The sequence below is a fragment of the Prionailurus viverrinus genome, chromosome C2 (genome assembly GCF_022837055.1).
Source record: "Prionailurus viverrinus isolate Anna chromosome C2, UM_Priviv_1.0, whole genome shotgun sequence".
Classification (NCBI taxonomy): domain Eukaryota; kingdom Metazoa; phylum Chordata; class Mammalia; order Carnivora; family Felidae; genus Prionailurus; species Prionailurus viverrinus.
In genome coordinates, this window is record NC_062569.1 from 54556105 (window position 1) to 54582557 (window position 26453).

The 26453-nt window shown below is 35.1% G+C and overlaps 1 protein-coding gene across 3 annotated transcripts in view; it reads right to left on the bottom strand.

Annotated features, from left to right (window-relative positions):
* The window catches only part of KPNA4 (karyopherin subunit alpha 4), a 67962-nt gene that overhangs the window by 34970 nt on the left and 6539 nt on the right, over positions 1-26453 (bottom strand). For all 3 annotated transcript variants that reach the window (XM_047875446.1, XM_047875445.1, XM_047875447.1), the window contains 6 exons: positions 7349-7393; positions 6382-6471; positions 6243-6272; positions 6107-6159; positions 2896-2991; positions 2287-2372 (listed from right to left, as the gene is read on the bottom strand). In XM_047875446.1, coding sequence (XP_047731402.1) covers positions 2287-2372; positions 2896-2991; positions 6107-6159; positions 6243-6272; positions 6382-6471; positions 7349-7393 — 400 coding nt within the window. The remainder of the gene's footprint in view (positions 1-2286; positions 2373-2895; positions 2992-6106; positions 6160-6242; positions 6273-6381; positions 6472-7348; positions 7394-26453) is intronic.

The window sequence follows — 26453 nt, forward strand, 5'->3', positions numbered from 1 at the left end:
TGTTGATAGATGTTTCAAAGTTCTAGGAGAAATGTGGGTTCAAAACTCTGTGCCACTGTATACACTATTATGAGGGCTAAGATTAATATAAAAATGGGAGTACCGTGTCAATGGAGAAATGAAAGCAAACTGTCAATTATTTGATGAAACAAACACACTATCAAATCAAACTGTCAACCAGTTATTCTGATACCTTTTATGGCAAAACTGCTTTACAGCCAATGCGTTTGTGGGGGAAGTGTTTTCAGCAAAGATACTTACGGTGAAATCGCTTGGAACCTTTGAAGATATATGCACCCCTATGTTCATTACAGCATTATTCACAGTAGCCAAGATATGGAAACAAAGTGTCAAATGATGGATGGATGGATTACAAGATGTGTGTACATGTACACATGTATACACACACATGTGTACACACAGACACAGACACACACACAATGGAATACCACTCAGCCATTACAAAAAGAAAATAAATAAATAAATCCTTGTCCATTATGATGTCAATGGATCTTGAGGTACTAAGTGAAACAGGTCTGAAAGACCATGTATGATTTCACTTACATGTGGAATCTAAAAAACAAACGAACAAAATAAAACTCATAGATGCAGAGAACAGATTGGTGGTTGAGAGAGGGGAGGGTTTTTTGGGGGTGGGTGAAATAGGAGAAGGGGGCCAAGAGTTACAAACTTCTGGTCATAAAACAAGTCACAGGAATGAAATGAAATGTACAACATGGTAACTGTAGTCAATAATACTGTAATGCATATTATGTAATTTGATATGAAGATGGGGAAACTAGAGTTACTGCGATCACTTCTTGATGTATACATTTTTTTTTTGAGAGCAAGACAGCAAGTGTGACAGGATTGGGCAAAAAGAGAGGGAGAGAGAGAATCCTTAAGCAGGTTCTGCACTGTAAGTGCAGAGGCTAATGTGGGGCTTGAACTCATAAACCTTAAGATCATGACATGAGCCCAAGTTCGGACACTGAAACACTGAGCCACCCAGGCACCCCTTGGTGTATATACATACATTTTGAGTCATTATGTTGTACACCTGAAACTAATTTAATGTTATTTATGTCAATTACACCTCAATTAAAAACAAACTTCACATGTGTCTTTAGACAGGCCAGTGACTCCTGTACCACATAGCCCTTCTGAATCAAAAAGTGGTTCTGTTGCTTTAGAACAAGGATGGGAAACAGAAAAATCTGTATCTAAACAGAGTAATACTGCATTGAACACATGATTCTTCCATTTTTTCTTTCTTCTGATATTACTTTACTTTGAAAAATGCTATTTAAGTACATGTAGATCATGCTTTACTCATAAAAAATCATTCATTCATCTATTATATTTGGTAAAATAAGACAGACTGACAGTGTTAAAACCAATTCTAAGCCTCCTTCTAATCTTGAAAAAGCACTTAGGAAGCAAAATGAGCAACTAAAAGATTATCTTGAGATAATAAAATTTACTAGTCAATTATACAAAATAAAACCAAACATAAAAACCGAAACCCATTTAAACCTCAAATTAAGACAATTTTATCATGATTTAAGGTAGTATTAATATTCTATGTAATATAAGAACAGAAATGTCTACAAAATAAAATGTTTACTTGGGTAAAACCTCTGTTCCCCTTTAAAATCATGTAGAAATTAGAGCTTAAGATTTTAAGAGGCTTAGTTAGACAAGCATCCTGCTTACACACCTGAGAAGCATTTTAGAAGTACCTTCTTTAAAATTATTAATTTCTTTGTTTGATAAGAGAATTAAATAGTATTAATGAAAACAATACTCAGGTTATTACTTCCAATAATCGTCCACTTACAACTTTTGGAACATAAAAGAAAAACAATCCTATTAAAATAGCAATGAACAAATTTCAAGCTATTTTTCAACAGGACTACTTTATAAAAGATTTCTCTAAATCGCATGATGAAAATCTCATTAAGAGAGGCCAAGAGGTAGTATGGCAATGGGAAAAAACACTTGTATTTGTATGAGGTCCTATAAATAAAGTGAAACTACAACAATATAATCGCTACTATACTTAGGAAATGTCGTCAGATTTAGCATCTAATGAATTTTTGGAAATAGAAAATGTCAGTCATTGGAACAACATGATCAAAGTAATATACTTAAGTTGGCCTATTTCAACTACTCCGTTATTGGATAGATATTATTTTATAATATATTCTTTTAACAAAATCACTATTTTTTTTTACTAACTTCTTTGTTAGAAACCGTAATTTTATCCGTCAATCACCAACTTACTGGACTGAACTACTGCTTGGGTTTGTTCAGAGGTTCCAGATGCAATGTTTGTCAGAGCCCATGCAGCTTCAAACTGTAAAGAAGGACTACAAAAAACAAATAATTTTAATAAAACAGTAGGGATTTTTACATTGGCCCAAATACACTATCTGCCAACCATTTCTCTCCTCGAGCATTTTTAAAGTATTAAATATTTTGTTTCAAAAGGTACCTATACATCTAGCTTTTTTTTTTGTTTAAACTTCCAATGACTGTTTACAGTATCTCTTCAGTATAAAAAGCATCCAATTTCCTTGGGTGTCCGTATTTTTAGTAAAAACTCTTTATTAAGATACCTATATATTACTACCCAACAGTTTTCTTAAGTACTTACCAGCCAAGCTACTACTTGTCAATTCTCAAAGCTTAAAAGTTAAATGTATCATTCTCAAGTTCCTCTTTAGCCTTTATGTTCACCTCTTGGTGTAAACACACCTTGCACTGTTTTTCCCTTTGGCTTTTTCAGTTCCATCTTATAGCCCTTTTCTTTAAAGATCAAACTAACTACTAGAAAATCTTGTTTTCTGCAAAAGATAGATTCTAAATTAGTTCTTAAAATAATGTACTTACTTGTCATCTCTTTCAAGACAATGGACTAAAATAGGCAATATTCCAGATTTTATTAAGTCATCGATTGGTGGATTTCGATCACTGGACAAAAGCTTCCTATAAGAGACACACATACCCTTGTGAAATTTAATGACATATAATTAAATTCAAATTCATATTTGACATAGGGATGACACAAATCCTCACTCATTTGAATACCCTGCACAGCAATTTTATAAAAGCTTAATCAGATGATTCCTCTACATAAACCAAGTGATGGCTACTTATTTACTACCCAATAAATGAAAACTCTTTGCCCTAGCCTAAACCATTCCACAAGTTGGCTCCATTTTACCTAACTACTCTCATTCTCTGTAATTCAAAAATAGATCAGTTGTCTGTCCCACCATTTCAATCTCATTTCCAGGCCCTTCACATCCTAGTCCCTACACTTGGAATGCCCTCTTTTCCGTCTATTCAAACTCTTATCTATTCAAAGTCCATTTCAAGTTGTATGTTTTCACAGTACCCTCTCTGAATTCCAAGAACATTTACACAGCATATGCTTACATTTGCTATTAAGTATCGCTCTTAATACACTTCGCTGCCTTCTCAATTAGGTTCTAAACTTTTTACATAGCAAGAATTATACTAAATGCTTTTCACAGTATTTTCCACAACATGGCACAATTCTTAACACAAAGTAGAAAATAACCCAGTCTTTCTTAATCGAGGTTCTAGATTTAATAAAAGAATTTTACTTCATTTACTTTACTTCATTTTACTTCACTGAGGACATTCTTAAATATTCAGAAATGTCCTTTTTTTCTGAGTGCATAATGTTGCATATAGTATCTACAAAATATGAGATCAGTTTGATGCTACTGTCTTGATCTGTGCTAAGGTACCATGAAGTTTTGCCACAGGTGCTTTTACAACATCACTGTAAATTGTTAGCATATTTAAAAAAGGCAAATAAAGTCTTAGTATTTTTGATAAATGAGTTTGATTTTTTTTTTTGAAGTTTTTTTTTAATGTTTTTATTTATTTTTGAGACAGAGAAAGAGCATGAACAGGGGAGGGGCAGAGAGAGAGGGAGACACAGAATCTGAAGCAGGCTCCAGGCTCTGAAGTGTCAGCACAGAGCCTGACGCGGGGCTCAAACTCACGGACTGTGTGTGAGATCATGACCTGAGCCAAAGTCGGACGCTTAACCGACTGAGCCACCCAGGCGCCCCATGAGTTTGATTTTGTATACTCCCCGAAGTTGTCTCAGTATCTCCTAGAGAGTCAAAGACCATCATTTGAGGGATGCCTGGGTGGCTCAGTTGGTTAAGTGCTCAACTCTTGATTTCAGATCAGATTATGATCTCATGGTTCGTGGGATCAAGCCCCCGTTGGGGCTGTCAACGTGGAACGTGCTTGGGATTCTCTTCCTCTCTCTCTGCCTCTCTCCTGCTTGCACACGCACACACACACGTGTACCCTTTCACTCTCAAAATAAATAAACATTAAACAAACAAACAAACAAAAAACACAAAAAAACAAAGACCCTAATTTGAAAATATCTGCCTTAGGGGCCTTAGGGCTTTAATTATTTTGTAGAACTCCTATTGAGAAGAGTTGCTCCAAAACTATCAAATAATCAACAATGAAAAATGGTGAGCATAATGTGTCAATTTTTTCCAGTTTATTTATTTACTTTGGGGAGGGGGGGCAGGGAGGAAGAGACAGAGACTGACACAGAATGAGAATTCCAAGCAGGCTCTGCACGGGAGCCCAACACGGGGCTTGAACTCATGAATCATGAGATCATGACCTGAACCGAAATCAAGAGTCAGACACTCAACCAAATGAGCCACCCAGGTACCCCTCAAATTTCATCATCATTCTATCTATAAACATAATTTGCCATTTTGAGATGTGAATACTCCTATGATTTTCTTCCTACATAACCAAGTCCTCTCTACGAAGTTCTTTTACCTGTAGTGGCCAATAGTGTTAATTCTATAATTTTCCTATCTGTTCTAGGGTTTTTAAAATACACAAAAGTAGGAAAGCTAATAACCTATTCATTAATACAAAGGTCTCAGAAACAAGTTTTTCTGGTTCCCCTCTTAAAACATAGGAGCATACACCTCTAGACCACAGATTTCACAGCAGAAATATACAAAATAACATAATATTCCTACCTGGAAATCCACTGGGAAACTCTGTAGTCCTCAATCTTTTATCTTTTATTTTTAAAAACTTTACATCCAAGTTAGTTAGCATATAGTGCAACAATGATTTCAGCAGATTTCTTAATGCCCTCCTACCCATTTAGCCCATCCCCCCCCACAACCTCTCCAGTAACCCTCTGTTTATTCTCCATATTTAAGAGTCTCTTATGTTTTATCCCCCTCCCTGTTTTTATATTTTTTGCTTCCCTTCCCTTGTTCATCTGTTTTGTATCTTAAAGTCCTCATATGAGTGAAGTCATAGGATATTTGTCTTTCTCTGACTAATTTCACTTAGCATAACACCCTCTAGTTCCATCCATCTAGTTGCAAATTGTAGCCCTCAATCTTAATGTCTACTTGCCTGTACACTGCTATAGTAAGCTTATAACTCAATTTATTGTTTGATTAAAATAAGTACTGTGAAAAGAATTAGTTACCTGGGTAGGAGATGAAAAACCTGACTTTTATAAAATTAAACCTATTAATAAAAAGTGAAGTTTTATAAATAATGTTTTTTGGGGTGCCTGTGTGGCTCAGTTGGTTAAGCATTCAACTTCGGCTCAGGTCATGATCTCACGGGTTCATGAGTTCGAGCCCCACATCAGGCTCTATGCTGACAGCTGAGAACCTGGAGCCTGTTTCATATTCTGTGTCTCCCTCTCTCTCTGCCCCTCTCCAACTTGTGCTCTCTCAAAAATAAATAAAAACATATAAAAGAATTAAAATAAATAAATAATGCTTTTCTATTAGTTGCTAGCAATAACCTGTCAAATCAACTCTTTCCTAGCATCTATGTATTCTGCAACTTGAAACTTTATCTGAGTTTAGAAAAAACTGCTATCAATACACTAAACCAGAAAAAAAATTTTTAAGTAAATTTAGTTAGTCTATGGACTGTTCTTTATTGTTTGTCATCAAACTTGAGTCACAGTAGTATTACATAGTGAAAAGTCAAACAGAACTCCTGTGTAAGTTATGAAATTTAAATATGTCCTCAAAATTTAACTTACCTAGCAGCTTGAACTGCACTTAACTGAATTCCTTGGTTATCACTTGAAGCATTCTATAAAAAATTAAAACAATTTTTGATATAGATACACAGTAATTAGAAATACAAATGAAGACACGGGAAAACGCTCAACTTACTTGAACAATAGCTTCTAGAGAGGTATTTTGCTGTAAAAAAATTACAGAGAAAACAAAGTTAAAAAGTCACCTTAAAATTCTTTATTTATGTAAAATCTTTCATTCGTAGTTTTATGTTACCAGAATAATGATAACTTACCACTCTATAATCGCCATCTATATCAGAATCTTCACAGATATCTTCATGTGGTACATTCCTTCTCTTTAAGAGATGTTCATCTCTTTTATTCTTAAAAAACAAAAAAATCAGAAAAAGAACTTTAGTTAAATAAAAAGATAGTTTCATACAAAGGTTATGCAATCCTGTCCTACAAAATGAAACAGGAAGTGCCTTTTAAAAGTAAAACGCAAATGAAAAATTAAACCAAATTGTGAATCAAACACTTAAGCAACACTAATTTGAGACCCAAACCCCAAATGCTACATTTTTAATGAACCGTGAACTATATAAAAACAAACTGGAAAACAAAAAATTCTGATTAAAAAAAGATAGTGTACAGTTTAAGCCAGAACCAAACATACATATTTATTTAAAAGTACTAAACCATTTTATACATCATCTGGGAGCTTCTCTTTATCACCTAAAAACAAAGTCAAAGCAAAAGGTGGGCAGTTCAAAATCAGACAGAAATCAACAATTCCTTACAAAAATCAAGGGCCACTTAAATTTCACTTAATATGTGGGGGACAAATTTAAAGATATATATTTCCAACTATAACCCATTTTTCTTTTTTTACAGACATAACTTATTTTAATACTTGAAAAGTTGATGAAATTTGTAAGTAAAATAAGTTCTTTTCAGGGCATATTTACACCTGTAAATAGCAGAATTATTCAGTAAAACTGTATAGTTATGACTTACACTTCATATAAATTATTAAAAATTACAGAAGAAAAACACCACATAAGAATTCATTTATCTCTATTTCTGGATAGTGGACAAGTTGTATCTTGCCAACTTCAATAGCCTAAGTTTAGTCAAAATCCTTCAGTTTTCAAAAGAAAAAGAAATGCTAGGCACATGAGATTAATATACATTTAGTACCTTCCATATATGCTATAATGTTAGAATTATGCTTGGAAGTACCCAATATTAATGACTCACCTTCCTTAATTCAACTACAACTTCATTTCGTTGTCTTCTCATAGTCTACAAGAAATTAAAGAAAAATATGTTTTTAAAAACACCCCAATTTCCATCACCCAGAGAAAACCACTAGTAACATTTTAATGTACATCCCATAATCTTTTCTTCTAGTCATATATGTACATAGCCACATTTTACGCATAATAAAGATCATAGTATATATATATGATTTTCTATATTAGATATAAAATTTTAAAACTGTAGCATTTATAAAAATACAAAGATACAAAGAATAATAGAACCCATAAGCTCGCCTCCCATATGAACCACAACACTTAAGTAATACATGTACAAGGTTAGTAAACTCAACTGCTTAAAAGGAGGGGTGGGGGCATCTACCTGTCAATCCAGGTCTTTCTCTAAAGGTGACCAGTGTTAGATTTACTGTGATTCTGACACACTTATCGATTTATTTTGTCTTCACCTTATTTTTGTTTACTTAATTTATAGAGTTTAGAGCCCTTCCATGGTGGTATATACAAATATCTTCTATTATTATTATTATTATTATTATTATTATTATTAGAGACAGAGTGCACAAACACATGCATTCACTTGCACAGGGGAGGGGCAAGCAGAGACTCTTAAGCAGGTTCCACACCCAGCACCAAGCCTGAAGTGGAGCTGGATTTTGGATCTCACAACTCTGAGACCATGACCTCAGTGAGTCCAAATCAAAAGTAGGAAGCTTACCCAACTGAGTCACCCAGGCACCTCTCTTTTTCGTTATTTCTAATGACCACATAATTTTTTATCACATACTGTAACTATTTTCTTATTCTTTTAATATGAATTTTTCTCATTTTAAACTTACCTAACACATGGATACATGTTCACTGTAAAACATTCAAACCTTCAGATGAACAACAGAAGTTTATGTTCTTTTTGTATAAGTTCCCCTCATTCTTTCTAGTGACTGCATAGGTCAGGGCATACCAAGTAGAAATAGCAAAATCACAAATACTCAGATGTCTAATAAAGATCTCAAACTTATATCCAAAGCCAAACTTTTGATTTTTAACAAACATACATAACTCTATCTGATCTCACATGGTTCATATAGGGAGTGAGACCATGAATTCTTTTATTCTTTGTACCTTTTTATAAGCCTTATGTTACTGTTTAAAAAATTTATGACATATCCAGTATTATAGATCTGCTGATAATTTCAAAGAGATTTCAGTAAATGTCAACTCTATTCTTCCAGATGCACAAACAAAAACTTTAGAGCAATCCTGGATTCTTCTTCTTCTTCTCTCATGTTACACATTCAATCTGCTAACAAATCCTCTGGTTCAACCTTCAAAACTTATCCAAAACCCAACTACATATCACTATCTTCTCTGCCACTACTCTGGTCCAACTCTCCATTATCCTTCACCTAGATTATTGCAAAAGCTTCTTAACTTGTATCCCTCTTTCTGCTCTTGCCTGCCTTCTCCCCCAGTTCATTCTTATCACAACAACCAAAGCAATCCTCACAGGGAATCTTAATTCTTGAATGCCACAGTCTCCTTTGACAGCTGGTGAAATCAATGAACACCTTCCACACGGTGTTTTTAAATACAGATAAGAAATACATAAGGTTACAAAGAAAAGCAAGTATATTGACATACAGTTGTCAAAAATATTTAAGCATGAAAAAACTGTAATATATGTACTTTGTTATTACATTAAACAGGTTCTAGCAGTGAGTCCAACAACTAGTATAATTTCAAAGTGATGATAATAAAGATATCCTGCAAAAATGTTTTACTGGTGGTGACAAAAAGTCACAGGTAACTTTAATAACTGCTGCAGTTTACTGGCTACATTATTAAATGAAGGAAACACTGTTAGAAGTTAGTGAAAAATAAAGATGTAATTTTTTCTAAGTTTCTAGGCCTTCCTGAATTCTACTTATAGACTCCAAGGGAGGAAGGACCCAGTAAAAGAACCCCTTTCTAAAAAGTCAGCCAGATCACGGACTTCAAATTGTATTACAAAGCTGCAATCATCAAGACAGTATGGTACTGGCACAAAAACAGACACTCAGATCAATGCAACAGAATAGAGAACCCAGAAATTTACCCACAAGTGTATGGCCAACTAATCTTTGACAAAGCAGGAAAGAATATCCAATGGAATACAGACAGTCTCTTCCACAAGTGGTGCTGGGAAAACTGGACAGCGACATGCAGAAGAATGAACCTGGACCACTTTCTTACACCACACGCAAAAATAAACTCAAAATGGGTGAAAGACCTAAATGTAAGACAGAAAGCCATCAAAATCCTTGGGGAGAAAGCAGGCAAAAACCTTTATGACCTTGGCCACAGCAACTTCTTACTCAACACATCTCCAGAGGCAAGGGAAACAAAAGCAAAAATCAACTATTGAGACCTCATCAAAATAAAAAGCTTCTACACAGCAAAGGAAACAATCAGCAAAACTAAAAGGCAACAAAAAGAATGGGAGAAGATATCTGCAAATGACATATCAGATAGAGTCAGTATCCAAAATCTATAAGGAACTTCTCAAACTCAATACCCAAAAAAACAAATAATCCAGTGAAGAAATGGGCAAAAGACATGAATAGACACTTCTCCAAAAAAGATATCCAGATGGCCAACTGACACATGAAAAAATGCTCAACATCTCATCATCAGGGAAATACAAATCAAAACCACAATGAGATACCACCTCACACCAATCAGAATGGCTAACATTAACAACTTTTGGTTATGTTGGTGAGGATGTGGACAAAGAGGATCTCTCTTTTGCACTGCTGGTGGGAATGCAAACTGGTACAGCCACTCTGGAAAACAATTTAAAAAAAATTAAAAATACAACTATCCTACGACCCAGCAATGGCATTACTAGGTATTTATCCAAGGGATACAGGTATGCTGTTTTGAAGAGGCACATGCACCCCCATGTTTATAGCAGCACTATCAACAATAGCAAAAGTATGGAAAGAGCCCAAATGTCCATTGATGGATGAATGGATAAAGATGTGGTATACATATACAATGGAGTATTACTCGGCAATCAAAAAGAATGAAATCTTGCCATTTCCAACTACATGGATGGAACTAGAGGGTATTATGCTAAGCAAAATTAGTCAGAGAAAGACAAATATCATATGACTTCATTCATATGAGGACTTTAAGACACAGAACAGACGAACACAGGGGAAGGGAAGCAAAAATAATATAGAAACAGGGAGGGGGACAAAACTAAGAGACTCTTAAATATGGAGAACAGTGTTACTGGAGAGGTTGTGGGAGGGGGGATGGGTTAAATGGGTAAGGGGCACTAAGGAATCTACTCCTGAAATCACTGTTACACTATATGCTAACTAACTTGGATGTAAATTTAAAAAATAAAATTTTTAAAAATCAAAAAAATAGGGGCGCCTGGGTGGCGCAGTCGGTTAAGCGTCCGACTTCAGCCAGGTCACGATCTCGCGGTCCGGGAGTTCGAGCCCCGCGTCAGGCTCTGGGCTGATGGCTCAGAGCCTGGAGCCTGTTTCCGATTCTGTGTCTCCTTCTCTCTCTGCCCCTCCCCTGTTCATGCTCTGTCTCTCTCTGCCCCCAAAATAAATAAACGTTGAAAAAAAAAAAAAAGAAAAAAAAGAAAATAAATAAGAAGTCAGCCAGATGTGATTTCCCTTTTCAAAACTATCAAAGGCTGTCCAGTTTGGAGTAAAAGCCCAGTCATTAAAATGGCTTAAGTCCTCTCAAATCTCTAACCTTAACTGTTTTTCAATTACCACCTTTCAGACCTCAGGTTCTATCATTTTCTTGATTCACTTTGCTGTATCTGCACTAACTTAACTATTCTCCTAACACACTACAAATTTTCTCTGTTCAAGGCCTTCACTAATAGACTCTACAGCAACTCCAAAGAATGGACTCCATGGCCAAACTGCTAGGGTTTAATTTTCAGCCACACTACTTACTAGCTCTCAATGCCTCAGTTTTCTCATCTATAAAATGAGGATAGTAAAAATACCTATTGCATAGGATACTATATAAAGATTGAATAAGTTAATATATGTAAAGGGCTTAAACAGCTCCTGTCACATAGCAATATATGTGTTAGCCATTATTATTACTGCTACTGTGAATTCCTCAGGCTGTAATGCTGTTCCTTCACTATCTGCAGTGCCCACATTCATGTTTGAATCTCTCAGAAGTCACCTCCATGGTAAGGTCTTCCCCTTCCTAACCATCCAGCAACTCTCCAACTGGGTACTCTCTATTCCTCTTCTATGCCTTATTTTTCTCCATATCATTTATCACATTCTAATATGCTATATATAATTTTACTAATTTTTACCCTCTCCCTACTAGAATATAAATTCCATATATAGGGAATAACATAAGGAATAAATATTCCTTCTCAAAATGTATTGGGTAATCTTATATGTACAGAAATCTTTACCTCAATTTTTGACCAAACCAATTTATTCCATCTCTGTTTAAGTGAGTTTTTGATGATCATTTGAGCTTTGATACAGATATGTATTTAAAAAATAACAAAAGAATCAAACTGGACCACTTTCTTAAACCATCCAGAAAAATAAACTCAAAATGGGTTAAAGACCTAAATGTGAGACCTAAAACCATAAAATCCCTAGAAGAAAACACAGGCAGTAATTTCTTTGACATCAACCATAGAAACATTTTACTAGGTACGACCCCTCAGGCAAAGGAAACAAAAGCAAAATTAAACTAGGACTATACCAAAGTACAAAGGTTTTGCACAGCAAAGGAAATCATCAACAAAACAAAAAGGCAACCTACTGAATAGAAGATATTGACAAATGACATATCTGATAAGGGGTTAATATCCAAAATATATAAAAAAAAATGTCTACAACTCAACACCAAAAACGAATAAATAATCCAATTAAAAAATGAGCAAAGGAACTGAATGGACCTTTTCCCAAAGACATACAGATGGCCAACAGACACACGAAAAGATGCTCAACATCACTAACCATCAGGGAAATGCAAATTAAAACCACAATAAGATATCACTTCACATCTGTCAGAATGGCTAAAATCAAAACCACAAGAAAGAATAAGTGCTGGCAAAGATGTGGAGAAAAGAGGACCTGTGTGCACTGTTGATGAGAATGTAAATTGGTGCAACCACTGTGGAAAACAGTATGGAGTCTTCTCAAAAACTGAAAAATATCAATACCATACAACCCAGTAATTCTACTACTATTTACCCCCAAAATACAAAAACACTAATTCAAAAGAATCCAAGCACCTCTATGTTTACTGCAGCATTACGTACAATAGCCAAATTTCGGAAGGAGCCCAAGTGCCCATCAATGGATGAATGGATACAGAAAATGTGGTGTGTATATATATGTGTGTATATACATATACACACATATATATACACACATATATATACATACACACATATATATACATATATATATATACACACACAACAATATTTTTCAGCCATAAAGAAGAATGAAATCTTCCATTTGCAAGGACATGGATGGAGCTAGAGTACAATGCTTAGAGAAGTCAGTCAGAGAAAGACAAATACCATGACTTCATTCATATGCAGAATTTAAGAAACAAAGAAAAAAAAGAGACAAAAAAAGCAAATACAGAGAACTGCTGGCTGCCAGAGGGAGGTGGCTGACAGGTGAAACATGTTAAGGGGATTAATGTACACTTATCAGGATGAGCACTGAAAAGTATATAGAATTGTTGAATCATTATATTGTACACCTGAAGCTAATATAACACTGTATGTTGATTATGTTTGAATAAAAAAATAAAAACCAAAATCCCTGCCAACTGTTTTCCAAACTGGTTGTATAACTGTCCATCCCAGTAACAGTAGAGTTTCCTTCACATTTTTATCAATATTTGAAATGGTCAGTCTTTTTCATGTAGCCATTTTAATACATATGTAGATGTTTCATTTCCCCACATGATTAATGATACTGAACTTCTCATGTGTTTCTTTTCTATCTTATATTTTCATTCAGAAAGTCCTTCTGAATCTTTTGCCCTTAAAAAAATGCCAAGATCAAAAAAATACAAATAAGGCTGCAAAATGAATAAAAATACTTGGCCAAGTACTATCATAAGAATTTCAACATTCACTATCTTTTAATTATTATAGCCTTAAGAGATAAAAACAACAACCACAACCACAAAACATTTCTTTCTTTTTATAAATAAGGAAACCGAGGCCTTAGAGAAGTTAAATTACTTAATTGGCCAAGGCCACACAGCTATAGTGGGACAGCTAGGATCAGAATTCGGACAGCCTCATACAAAGCCAATTAACCACTAAGCCATACAGTTTTCCTCAAGTCTTAAAATCAAATACAGTTCAAGCCAATTTTAGAGCCTATGGCTCATACTAAAGAAAAAGCACTATCATGAAGACCGTGGGCTTTGCACTGTCTCACAATACAATAGCAATAAACAATTCTGGTAAACAACAACAAAAATTTGGTCCTAAAAAATTAGGTCCAATGTCTCACAGACAGAAAATAAAACTGTAAACTGTACTCCTTAACAGATTATACAATAGACTTCTGAGGGACTGATATTTGTGGTCAAAAAAGGTTTTAATAAAAACTAGTAAGGTATTCCACCTAATAAATAAGCAGAATTAAGTTATAATGGGCTTTAACTTCTTTTCAATAAAGCAAAATATTGCACAAAAAATAAAATATTAAATATACACTATTACACAAATATTTTATTTACACTCAAAGAATTTTTCCCATTACAGTACATCTTATTAAATTTGGAGTTTCTGATAATTTGGAACTATTAATAAAGGATTTATCAAACCAATTTAACACTTTAGTAGTGACACAAGCCTTAGGCTACTACTACCGACAGAAATTTATTTACAAAATAGGAGATTTGACAATCTATTACACAGCAAGAGAGCAAGAAAGAATTTTCTTCTCTTGAGAAAAAGCTATTACCTTCAAGGTAAAGAGAAGACTGAATGAACTAGTAGAAAGACTTCCTATGCACCAGTATGGCAGCATTTACCCGTTTTTTATTGCAAAAAAACCATGTCTTAAAAGTGGAATTAGATATTTAGACAATTACAAGTCACAACTCCATCTCAAATAAAGGACTTTTATTTCTCTGGGGCCCCATGAAAGGGGTATAGAAGGCTTATTTTTCTAAGTCTTATCTTAAAGAGTTTTCATATACTACATGCAAATATAATAGTTGTGATATCACATGACTTACACTGATGCAGTGAGCTGTCAATTAGAATTCCAAAAGGCTGACAAACTGGCCAAAGACTTATTTATAGGCCAAAGAGCTATCTAAAGGACAAAGGCAGTCAATGGGGGGATGGGGAGAGAAGCAGAGAAAGGCTGAGTAAGGAGTATAGTTTAGGCAGATAACCCAGAATTTTTATATTTCTTTGCTTGTAATAAATATAGTTACAAAATCCTATATTCAGGCAAAAGGGGACAAGAAATTGTCAAAAAAAATTCAAACAAGTGAATCTTACAGAACACAAGATAATTTTTTAATTTAACAAATTAAAAATAGTTATTTATGATAGTGTTCATCACTATCATAATTCTAGGGATTAAACACCTTCCTCTTATGAGAACAGGGTTCAGTACTTCCTTTTCCAATTTATAGCTATTTGATTTCTAACTAGTGCCTACTTAATTTCTAAGTCACTTTTTACCAATGTATAGTTTTTTTAAAAAAAACTCTAAAAACTAGTAATTTAAGATGTGATGATGTTATACTATATGAAATTTTAATACCTTAAATTTTGAGTAAAATATGAGGGTTTAGATTAATTAGTAAGGACTCAACTCACCTCACTGAAGAAAAATTCTAAAGTTGGTCATACAGAAGATATGGCATATAATGCTGTGATTTTATTTTATCCAGCCTATCTTGATACCCCAGGGATGTTAACATAGCACCAAAAAAAAAAAAAAAAAAAAAAAAAAAAAAAAAAAAAAACACACCAAGAGAAAATAAAAAGTTAAATGATTAATCAGGCATGAGATATTTTGTGGGGTGATGGGATATATTCTATAACCTGGATTGTAGTAATGGTTGCAAAACTATGAAAATTTACTAAAAATCACTGAACTGTACACTCAAAATGGGTTTTAAGCAAAATAAATTACATCTCAATAAAACAATTTTTAAAAAGTTATACATACACAAACATACATAACCTTCCCCTCCCCTTGTAGCATGAGATTCTACAGTATTATTATTTACAGCCTGCTGGGAAGCATTCACTCAATCATTCAAATATTTATTAATCACCTACTTGTCAAGCACTAGAAATACAAAGGCGGATCAGAGATAGCATTATCAGTGGCTTTAAGGTGGCAGTTCTTATGACAGAAAAATATAATTTAATAAAGTCTAACATTTTGCAAACATTTGGTGCCAAACACCATTTAAAACACATTACTTGACTTTACTCATCTAATAAATGTGTTATGCATGTACTGTTTTTGACAGTAAAAAGTTTAAAGTAAGCGAAGAAAGACTGAAGATGAAATATAAGCTGAATCTTTAAGAATAAATGAAAACTGATCTAGAGACAGGCATTCCAGGTAGAAAATATAGCATATACAAAAAGAGAGGATTGTAAAAGATGGTGCACGCAGGATCTGTTGAATAATGTCAGAAGCCAGAAATGGAAAAGTAGGCAAGGAACCAAATCAATCACATCATATAAAGCTAACCTACACAACAGTTCAGAGAAAAGCAATTTACTGGCGTTTTCAACCCAAATGATCATCACATCTTAAACATACCTGGTAGGTACAACAGTTGTTCGACCCAATAAATATGGTAAACCAAATGCTAAAATGTGTAACTACAAAAGTCTGTTTTCCCATTCCTTTCCTATTTCTACCTCCTTTCATTTCCACTTGCTGATCTCTCCAGGAGGAGTCATCATGGTACTTATCCATGCCTTTGCTAAATATGTATGCTGGCAAATAAATTCCAATTATACATTTATGACAATAAAAGGGACATTAAAAAAATTTTTTTTCAATATTTATTTTTGAAAGAAAGTGTGAGTGGCAAAGGGGCAGAAAGAGAGGGAGACAGCATCCGAAGTAGGCTCCAGGCTCCATGCTGTTAGCACAGAGCCTGACGCAGGGCTCGAACCCATGAGCTGTGAGATCTAAAAGGGACATTTTAAATGCTTAATGTTAAGTGCTTACTAAAACAGCGATTTCTCAGAGATAGTATTTATTAATAGTAGTAAAATTCTAATTAGCACCACTAGCGATGGGCAAGTCTTCATAAGAGAATCATATTCTTACCTCTAACAAATAAAAAGATAACTCAAGACTGAGTGTAAGTCTGAAAGTAAATTCAACAGGAGGCCAGATTTAACTGTGGCAAGCTACAGTAACAGTTTTTAAAAAGAATTCTACTAAAAATAATAATACTTTAAAATGATCCACATCTAGGGGTGCCTGGATGGCTCAGTCGGGTAAGCGTCTTACTTCGGCTCAGGTCATGATCTCACAGTTCATGAGTTCCAGCCCCGCATCAGGCTCTGTGCTGACAGCCCGCTTTGAATTCTGGGTCTCCCGCTCTCTCTGCCCTGCCCACCCCCCACACTCACATTCTCTCTCTCTCTCAAAAATAAAAAACATTAAAAAGAAAATTTTAAATGATCCACATCTAAATTATAAGCACTGAAATAATTAGTGCATAATTATAATTTAAAAATCACAAAAAACGTTAAGAAATTATTAACAGTTGTTAACTCCAAGGAATGGGGTTACAGTAGCTTCACTATCTAATATTTGAACAATAGGGAAATGTATTAAATTCAGAAGTTATACATATCTCTTTGGAAAAGTCAGAAAATAAAGAACAGAAAAAAATTGCATTTCTAGTTTTTTATATTCACCTATTTTGTACAAGACACACACACACACGTCTTTGGTGTCATACCCAAGATATCACTGTCCAATCCAATGTCATGAAGTTTTTGTCCTGTTTTTTTCCTAAGTTTTGTTTTAGGTCTTATGTTTAGGTCCTTGATCCATTTTGAGTTTAGTTTCTAGTATATGGTGTTAGGTAAGGGTCCACCTTCATTGTTCTGCTTGTGGATATCAAAATTTCTCAGCCCCATTTGTTGAAAAGATGGTCTTTTACCACTGAATGGTCTTGGCACTGTTGTCAAATATCTCTCACATTAAAAAAAAAAAAATCTTACATGCAAGAGTTTATTTCTGGGCTCCCTATTCTATTCCACTGGTCTATGTATGACTTTGTGTCAATACCACACTGTCTTGAATACTATAGCTTTGGAGTAAGTTTTAAATTAGGAAGTGTGAGACCTCCCCAACTTTTGCCTTTTTCAGGATTGTTTTGGCTATTCAGCGTTCCTTACAATTCCATATGGACTCTTCTATTTCTACAAATAACACCACTGGGATTTTGATAGAGACTGCATTAAATCTGTAGATCACTTTGTAGACACTTAACAGTAAGTCCTCCAACCTATGAACATGCGATGCCTTTCCATTTATTTGTGTCCTCTTTAATTTCTTTCAGCAATGTTTTGTAATTTTCAATGTAAAAGTCTTTTACTTCATTGGTTAAGTTTATTCCTAAGTATTTTACTCCTTTTGATGTTACTGTAACTAAATATGTTTCTCACTTTCCTTTACAGATTGTTCCTCAGGAGTGTATGCTGATTTTACATCCCGTAACTTTGCTGAATTGTTAATTACTGCTAACATTTTTTGGGGAGGATCTTTAGAGTTTTCTACATAAAAAGATCAAGCCATCTACAAACATAGTTTTACTTCTTCCTTTCCACTTTGGATGCTTTTTATTTCTTTTTTCTTGCCTAACTGCTCTGGCTAGGACTTCAAGACTATGCTGAACAGAATTGGTAGAAGTGGGCATCCTTGTCTTATTCTTATTCTTACAGGAAAAGCTTTCACTTATCATTGAATATGTTGTCTGCTGGTGTTTTTCATATTTGATCTTTATTATGTTGAGGTAGTTTCCTTCCATTCCTAGTTGAGGGTTTTTATCATGAGGGAGTACTGATTTTTGTCAAATGCTTTTTCTGTATCAATGGAGATCATGTGTGGTTTTGTTCTTCATTCTTGTTAATGTGTTATATAGTACACTCATTTTCATATATTGAACCATTACATTACATTCCAGGAATAAATCCCACTTGGCCACAGTATATAATCCTCTTAATATGCTGTTGAATTGTTTGCTACTTTTTTGAAAATTTCTGCCAACACTATTCATCAGATATCGATCTGCAGTTTTCTGGTAGTGTCTTTGGCTTTGGTACTAGAGTAATGCTGGCCTCATAGAATGAATGTTAAAGTATTCCCTTATCTTCAGTTTTTTGAAAAAGTTTAAACAGGATCTGTGTTAATTCTTTAAATGTTTGGTAGAATTCACCAGTGAAGTCCTCTGAACCTGGGCTTTTCTTTGTTGGGGGATTTCTGATTAGTGATTCAATCTTTTTACTAGTTATAGGTCTGTTTAGATTTTCTGTTTCTTCAAGATTCAGTCTTGGTACGTTGTATGTTTCTAGCAATCTATCCATTTCATCTAGGTTATCCAATTTGTTGGTGTATAAGTCATACATACCCTTTTGCAATACTTTTCTCTACAAAACACACAAGTGAAAACATTACCTTACATGAGGAAATACTAAATGTGGGTACATAAATAACTACTCTAAGAGTTCAATGAGTGATCAATACAAATTGTTGATGAGGAAAATCTGTATGCCACACTCTGTGATGAGAATTTAGAGTAGTATACAAAATAGACAAAGTCCATATTGAACCGACGCCTCCAATTCAACTGAGGCTTCAGTGCAACCTAGAAATATAAATCAGAAATGGCAAAGTAAAAGGAAAACAAGAAGGTGTTTCCAAGGGATCCACTAAAAGCAAAGATAAGACAAGCAAAACTGAGTGTTAAAGTTAAGGTGGATTTACCTGCCCAAGTGGCAGAAGAGTCTAAGATGAAGTTATACAAATGGGGGAATTATAAACTAAAAAGGTAAGAATTTAAAAAAAAATTTTTTTAATGTTTATTTATTTCTGAGACAGAGAGAGACAGAGCATGAGCGGGGGAGGGGCAGACAGAGAGGGAGACACAGACTCCAAAGCAGGCTCTAGGCTCTGAGCTGTCAGCACAGAGCCTGACGCGGGGCTCCAACTCAAAAACCGTGAGATCATGACCTGAGCTGAAGTCGGTCGTTCAACCGACTGAGCCACCCAGGCACCCCAAGAATTAATTTGCTGTTTAGTGTTTGCCCCTTCCCTAGTATTTATGTAGGAAACACTCAGATATCTGCTAAACCGAACTGACAGCCTGAAATACGTGACTTATTAAAAAATTTTGACTGACTTTATAGACAACAGAAATTCATTGAAGTAATGGTGTTCTGGGAAATCTACTGAACTTAGTGAATCCCAACAGTTCTCATCCAGGGAGATTTTCCCAGTCAGGGAACATTTGGCAATTTCTGGAGACAATTTTGGCTGTTAACACTGGGAGGGAGCATGCTACAGGCATCTAATAGTAGGGGCAAGGGATGCTGCTAAAACATCCTACAATGCACAGAATGGTTCTCCCACAACAAAATATCATTTGGCCCAAAGTACCATTAGTGTCAAGGTGGAGAAACTTGGCTGTATTCTACTATGAGTTATTCTCATAAGAACCCAAATTAAGTCCAAATATATTTGAAAAGCTGTACACAAGGAAAAGGAAACATTCTAAAAGATTAATAGCAGTAAGATTATGGAAGATTACTTTATTTTCCCATTTTTCTGAAAGACTTCTATAATTACCATGCCATTACCATTTCAAGAGACAAAAATTACCTTGACTTAAAAAATTTTTTGATTTAGCCATCAATTCTAATCAGAGTGCACACACACATCTTTTTTTAAGTTTCATTTAATTCCCTCAAGTATTTACTTAAGTGCCACTTACATGCCAGGCCCTGTAATGAGAATTAAGAAAAGAGTGGTATACAAAACAGACAAAGATTGTACTCTCACAGAGCTTCTAGTCTGATGGGAGAAATTAATAGTGAGTGAACCCACTAACAAATTATCATCAATGTTCCTAAGAAAAACAACAAGGGGGGTTAAATTTCAATTAGCTCAGTGGGGGGTGGGGAGTTGGGAGGATGGCATTTCTAAGTAAGTTACATTGAAGACTCAAAAGAATGAGAAATAACCAAGCAGTGAAGGAAAGGGGATGCAGAAAGGGGGTGAAGAAAGCATTCAGATAGACCAGCATGTGTGAAGAGCCTAAAGAGGAGAGAGCTATTGAAGTGTTAGAGTTCAAAAACTGAAAAGAAGATGAGAGTATAATAACTAAGGGAGAAAATAAAGTGACAGAGGTAGGAGAAATACATAGGGACCAGATGTGGCAAGGCCTTGAAAGTCTCAGTAAAGAGTTTGGAAGCTAAATGTGGTGGGAAGCTACTGAAGCAGAGGAGGGGCATCATTTCATTTTTTAAAAGAACCATGCTGATTGTTTTATGAATTGGACAAGAGCAAAAGCAGAAATAAGGCAATCACTGTGGAGATGAGATTAATAATGAGGTAAATCATGTGCCCCAGATTTTTAACAGTGAGTAGAAAGTTAACAGAAAAGTAAGAATGGAGTGACATTAGCTAAATAATGTCATACTTACAACCCTGTCTAAGAGAAATTTCTCTTTCCAGGGATGCTGCTGCAGAAGCAAGCAAAGGCTGTTTTTATCATGTGACATCCCCCCTTTCACATCACTGCTGACTGGGGTGGGGTGAAGGGAAAGCACTTGACTCAGGAAAAGCCAATCCATAAGCAGGCCAGTAAAAACAATCTGTTTCATCTTGGGCAGAGCTGTATTAGCTCAGATTCTCTCAGTAATTGAACACAAAACTACATAAAGACTAATAAGACCATTGATATCTGGGAAAAATAAAACTTAGCAACTGGGTTAGTGGCTGGCAGAGCAGCACAAAGAGTATCCATGAATTCCTACCACCAAGACACTCTTACCTGAGGTATGCTGCATAATGTGAGAATTGGCTCCTTAATTTTCCTAACATCCCACCTTATTTGACCTGGTCCGAATAAAAGGTGTTCTCTGCATTCTTAAAAGCTTAATCAAAGCAAGTACCTATTAGGTGAATTTTAATTTTACAGTAATTGAGGTTAAAAAAATTTATTAAGCTTTCCTAATGGCATACAGTTATTAAAATGTAACCCTAGGTCTTTCCACTCTAAAAATCCAGCATTTCCACAAACCTCAAAGGAAGAGTTACTGGACAGTAAACATTTAGGATGTCTTTTCTGTTCATGTTTGGGGCGAATTTGAGTTTAGGAAAGAAAGATAAGAGATCTACCACAACACCAGCTCAATTTATGTTAGGTTGAATATCCCCACAGGGTCAGTTTAGAGCAGGAATCTGAGAAATCTTGACTTGCTAGAATGTAAACTCCATGATAATTTAGCCAGTGTTATTCATTATTCTATCCTCACTGCTTACAACAGAACCTCAGACACAGGAACTGAATAAATATTTGCTGAACAAATAAATTCAACACAGAGAAGGGCAGATGGAGAAGTCAGTAAAAAAGAGATAACAGGAGTTCACCTGTGACCCTTCGTTAGTGGAACATTGTCACAGTCCCTATTTACTTCTAGTAAGCTTTTTTAAAAAGACATACAGCTTTATTGAGATATAATTCACACACCATACAATTCACTTAAAGTGTACAATTCAGTGGGTTTTTTTAGTATAAAGTTGCACATAAACCACCATCTAATTACATCTAATTACTGTCTTCACCATAAAAAGCCCCCATACCCATTAGCAGTCATTCTCCATGTGCCCCTTGTCCCAGGCCTTGGGAACTATTAATGCACTTTCTGTCTCTATGTGTTTGCCTATCCTGGACATTTCACATAATCGAAATTATAGAGTATGGGATCCTTTATGACTGGCTTCTCTCAGGTAGCATAATACTTTCAAGGTTCATCATGGTATAGCATGCAGTGGTACTTCATTCCTTTTTATGGCAGAATAGTATTCCATTGTATGTATAGACCGTATTTTGTTTAGCCATTCATCAGTTGATGGACATTTGGGTTGTCTCCGTTTCAGCTACAATGGATAATGCTACTAGGAACATTCATGTACAAGTTTTTGTGCAGACACTTGTTTTTAAATCTCTTGGGTGTTATACCTAGAGGTGGAATTGCTAGGTCACATGTTAACTGTGTAACTTTTTGAGGAACTGCCAAACTACATTCCAAGGTGGAATGCACCATTTTACATTCCAATCAGCCATGTATGAGGGGTGCCCTTTCTCCATATCCTCACCAACACTTTTTATTGTTTTTGTTTACTTAATTTTCATACTTAAAGAACCCCTTCTAGCAGGTTGAAATGGTATCTCATTATGGTTTTGATCTGCCATTTCCCTAATGAGTAACGATGTTGGTCTTTTTGTATTTGTTTATTGGTCCTAATTAAGCTTTTCCATCATTTGAGGACAATACTATTTTAAAGCAGGAGAACAAAAGGGAACTGGGAAAAATTATTCAAGACATCAAGAGAAAAAATGTGAACACTCAAAATTTTGGAGAAAACAGTTGATCAACAATGAGTTCAATTTTATAGATACGCTTGTAATACAACAAACATTCCCACATAATATTCAAAGGCAAAATAAGGAACCATTCTACATCTGTATTGAATGGTGCTGCTTTATAATTTTGTCTTCAGTAAATTTTTTCTTCCTTTCTTACTTACTCTTAACAGACCCCTCGTTCTTGTGACAAATCTGAGGGTTAAGTGAAATTACCAACATCCCTCCCCATCTACCATATACACACACACACACACACACACACACACACACATGGACACATGACATGTGACTTTTTGCTGGCCAATCACAGAACCATATTTCTCTACCCAAAGTGATTGAGGCATAAGCATGCAATCAAATCTTGATCAATCAGTCTTCCCTAGACTTTCACTAGAACTCTTATCACAATTAATGTCAGTTGTGGCCCTGGACTTACTGGGTTATGAAAGCTTATGTTTCAACTAATGTGAACTGGGTTTCTTTTCCCTAAAACATAACTACATAGTATAAAAATGAGCTCTCTCGACCTAAAGCTATTAGACTTAACTTTTCACACTAACAACATTATGAAGAAAGAGTTCAGGGTATCCTTAAAGCCACTATTTAGAGTAAAAAAAGACTGGGTTTCATACTTACTAAAGAACCAAGAATAATGTAACAATTACTTGAAAATATTAAGACTATATTTTGCTTGCTTTTCTGGACCAGCAACAGCTGAAAGTGAGTACAAAGGACCAGGGTAAAAAGGCAGGATGGGTGGCAAAGACGATAGGGTCATTCAGTACAACCAAGCAGACACTACTTGTAAAGCTATCAGGATATAATTACCATTAACTAAATAAATTTATGTAATACCTACTTTAAGGAATCACAAAGACATTCTATAAAAACTAAAAGAAGTACTTGGGGTGCCTGGGTGGCTCAGTCTGTTCAGCATCAGACTCTTGGTTTCTGCTCAGGTCATGATCTCATGGTTTGTGAGTTTGAGCCCCACACTGGGCCCTGTGCTGACAGCCCAGAGCCTGCTTGGGATTCTCTCTCCCTCCCCATCTCTGCCCCTCCCCACTTGCTCTGTCTCTCTCAAAATAAACTAAAAAAAAAAAACAAAAACAAAACAAAAAAACTAAAACAAGTATTATGAATAAATACTGAGCAACTAAACTTTTTTTTTCAATTACATTTCTTTATTTTTGAGAGGCAGAGACAGAGCACCAGCGGGGGAGGGGCAGAGAGAGGGAGACACAGAATCCAAAGCAGGCTCCAGGCCCTGAGCTGTCAGCACAGAGCGCAACGCAGAGCTCGAATGCACAAAACGTGAGATCATGACCTGGGCCAAAGTCAGACACTCAACCAACCGACTGAGCCACCCAGGCGCCCCGGAACTAAACTTTTCATAAAAGAATAGGATGGGGTGCCTGAGTGGTGCAGCTGGTTAAGCGTCTGGCTCTTGCTTTCAGGTCAGGTCATGTTGTCACAGTTTGTAAGATTGACTCCCACAATGGGCTCCGTGCTGACAACGTGGAGTCTGCTTGGCATTCTCTCTCTCCCTCTCTCTGCTCCTCCCCTACTCACCAGCTCTCCCTCTCAAAAATAAATAAATAAACATTAAAAAAAAAAAATAGGAAACTGAGAATATGATTTGCTTTCCAATATTAAAAATATGTCTACCACCAAATTATAAAACACCATATTATCTTAGGATTCTGACTTTTGTTAATAAAAGTTTAATAAAATACAGGTTTCTCAAAACAAATTATTGAAATTGTAATTTATGTCAGGTTTCATGTACAGTAAATTTACGGTAAAAGTGACAGCCAATAAAATTTTGTTCTAATAGTAAATACACAGTAATAGAAAAAGCTTAGATTTTAAATAGTCAAGCTACTCTTATATCACCAGCATGTCTATCACCTTAAGTCATTTTTCATCACAGGTACTAAACACTGTGAATTAGAACTATTTTCTGATTAAATTTACAATCTTGTGGAAAAACAGTTACAAACTACATAAAGTATTTACTAACCTACTTACAACACAGAATTAAAGAAATGAAGTCAGAAACTAGTAATTTTGCCACAATTTGGTTGAAGCACACAGGAGAAAGGCTTTCACTTGAGTGCTAATGAAGGGAAAAGGAAGCCTTCCCCAATTTATGTGATATGATTTGAGTTATGGTACACAGTGGTAAAAAAGGAACTGCAAACAAAATATTATTCTGACAGGGAACACAAGGGGTTATCTGGATAAAATGAACGATGAAGCAAGCTGGAAGAAATTTTAAAAAAGCCTCCATTCACTCTGCATATACTATATGCCAGGCACTATTAAGCATTTAAATGGTTTAGAAAGATTAAGTTAACTTCCATAACTATTAAATGGAAGAAACAGGGTTCATGTCCTGGTGTGACTCTATAGTCCATGTTCTTTAACTGTGATACTACGAAGTCTTTTAAGAGCTTTATTAATTAAAAGTGACAGTCACCTCTTACAGAAGTAACGCTAATCAACAAAGACAACAGTACTCAAAAGTGTTATCAATAGGTCCCTGTGGGGACATTGGAAACCTTTTCAGAGGGTCCACAGATCAAAACTATGTTCATCTTACTACTAATATTATCGTGCTAATATTTGCACTGCAGTGCAATGCAGCGGGTGAAACTGCTGGTGCTTGAGCATGAATTAAAGGCAATGTCACCAAGCTGTATAAGTACTCACTGTATTTCAGTCAAAAAAAAAAAAAAGAAAAAAATCCAGTTCACTTAATGTCCTTGATTAAACAGTAAAAAAATTACCTTTATTAAAAACCAGACTTTCTAAAATTTTGTGATAAAATGGGGATTACACATAAACCTCTTCTGCAAAATACCCACTTCTGCCATACGAGGACTGTCTCAAGGAGAAAGTTTTTGTGAGCTTGATTTGCAAACTGAACTAGTCATTTTTTTCATGGAACACCATTTTTACTTGAAAGAACGACTGACAGACAAATTATGGCTATTCAGACAGAGTCTGGCAGATGTTTTCACAAAAATGAGCAAAGTGAGCTTATGGCTTCAAGGGAAACAACTACAGAGTTTCTTGCTAATGATAAAATTTAGGCTTTCAAATGAAAATAAGAATTTTGGAAAACCTGTATCCACCACTGTGAGCTTCACAAATGTCTAATATTTAAGATTTTTCTGATAACCTATTTGGTGACACTAACTGACAATAATTGTGAATTTTCATTATATAATAAAATGTGTCAGTATTTGGAAGATCTATATAATTCTGTGAACTAATATTTTCCAAATGACCAATACATGCTGTTACAAAATCAGGCATGGGCAAAAGATACATTCCAGGTGCAAGACAGACCTATAAATTCTAACATAACAGAGTATGAAAGGTTCACTGAT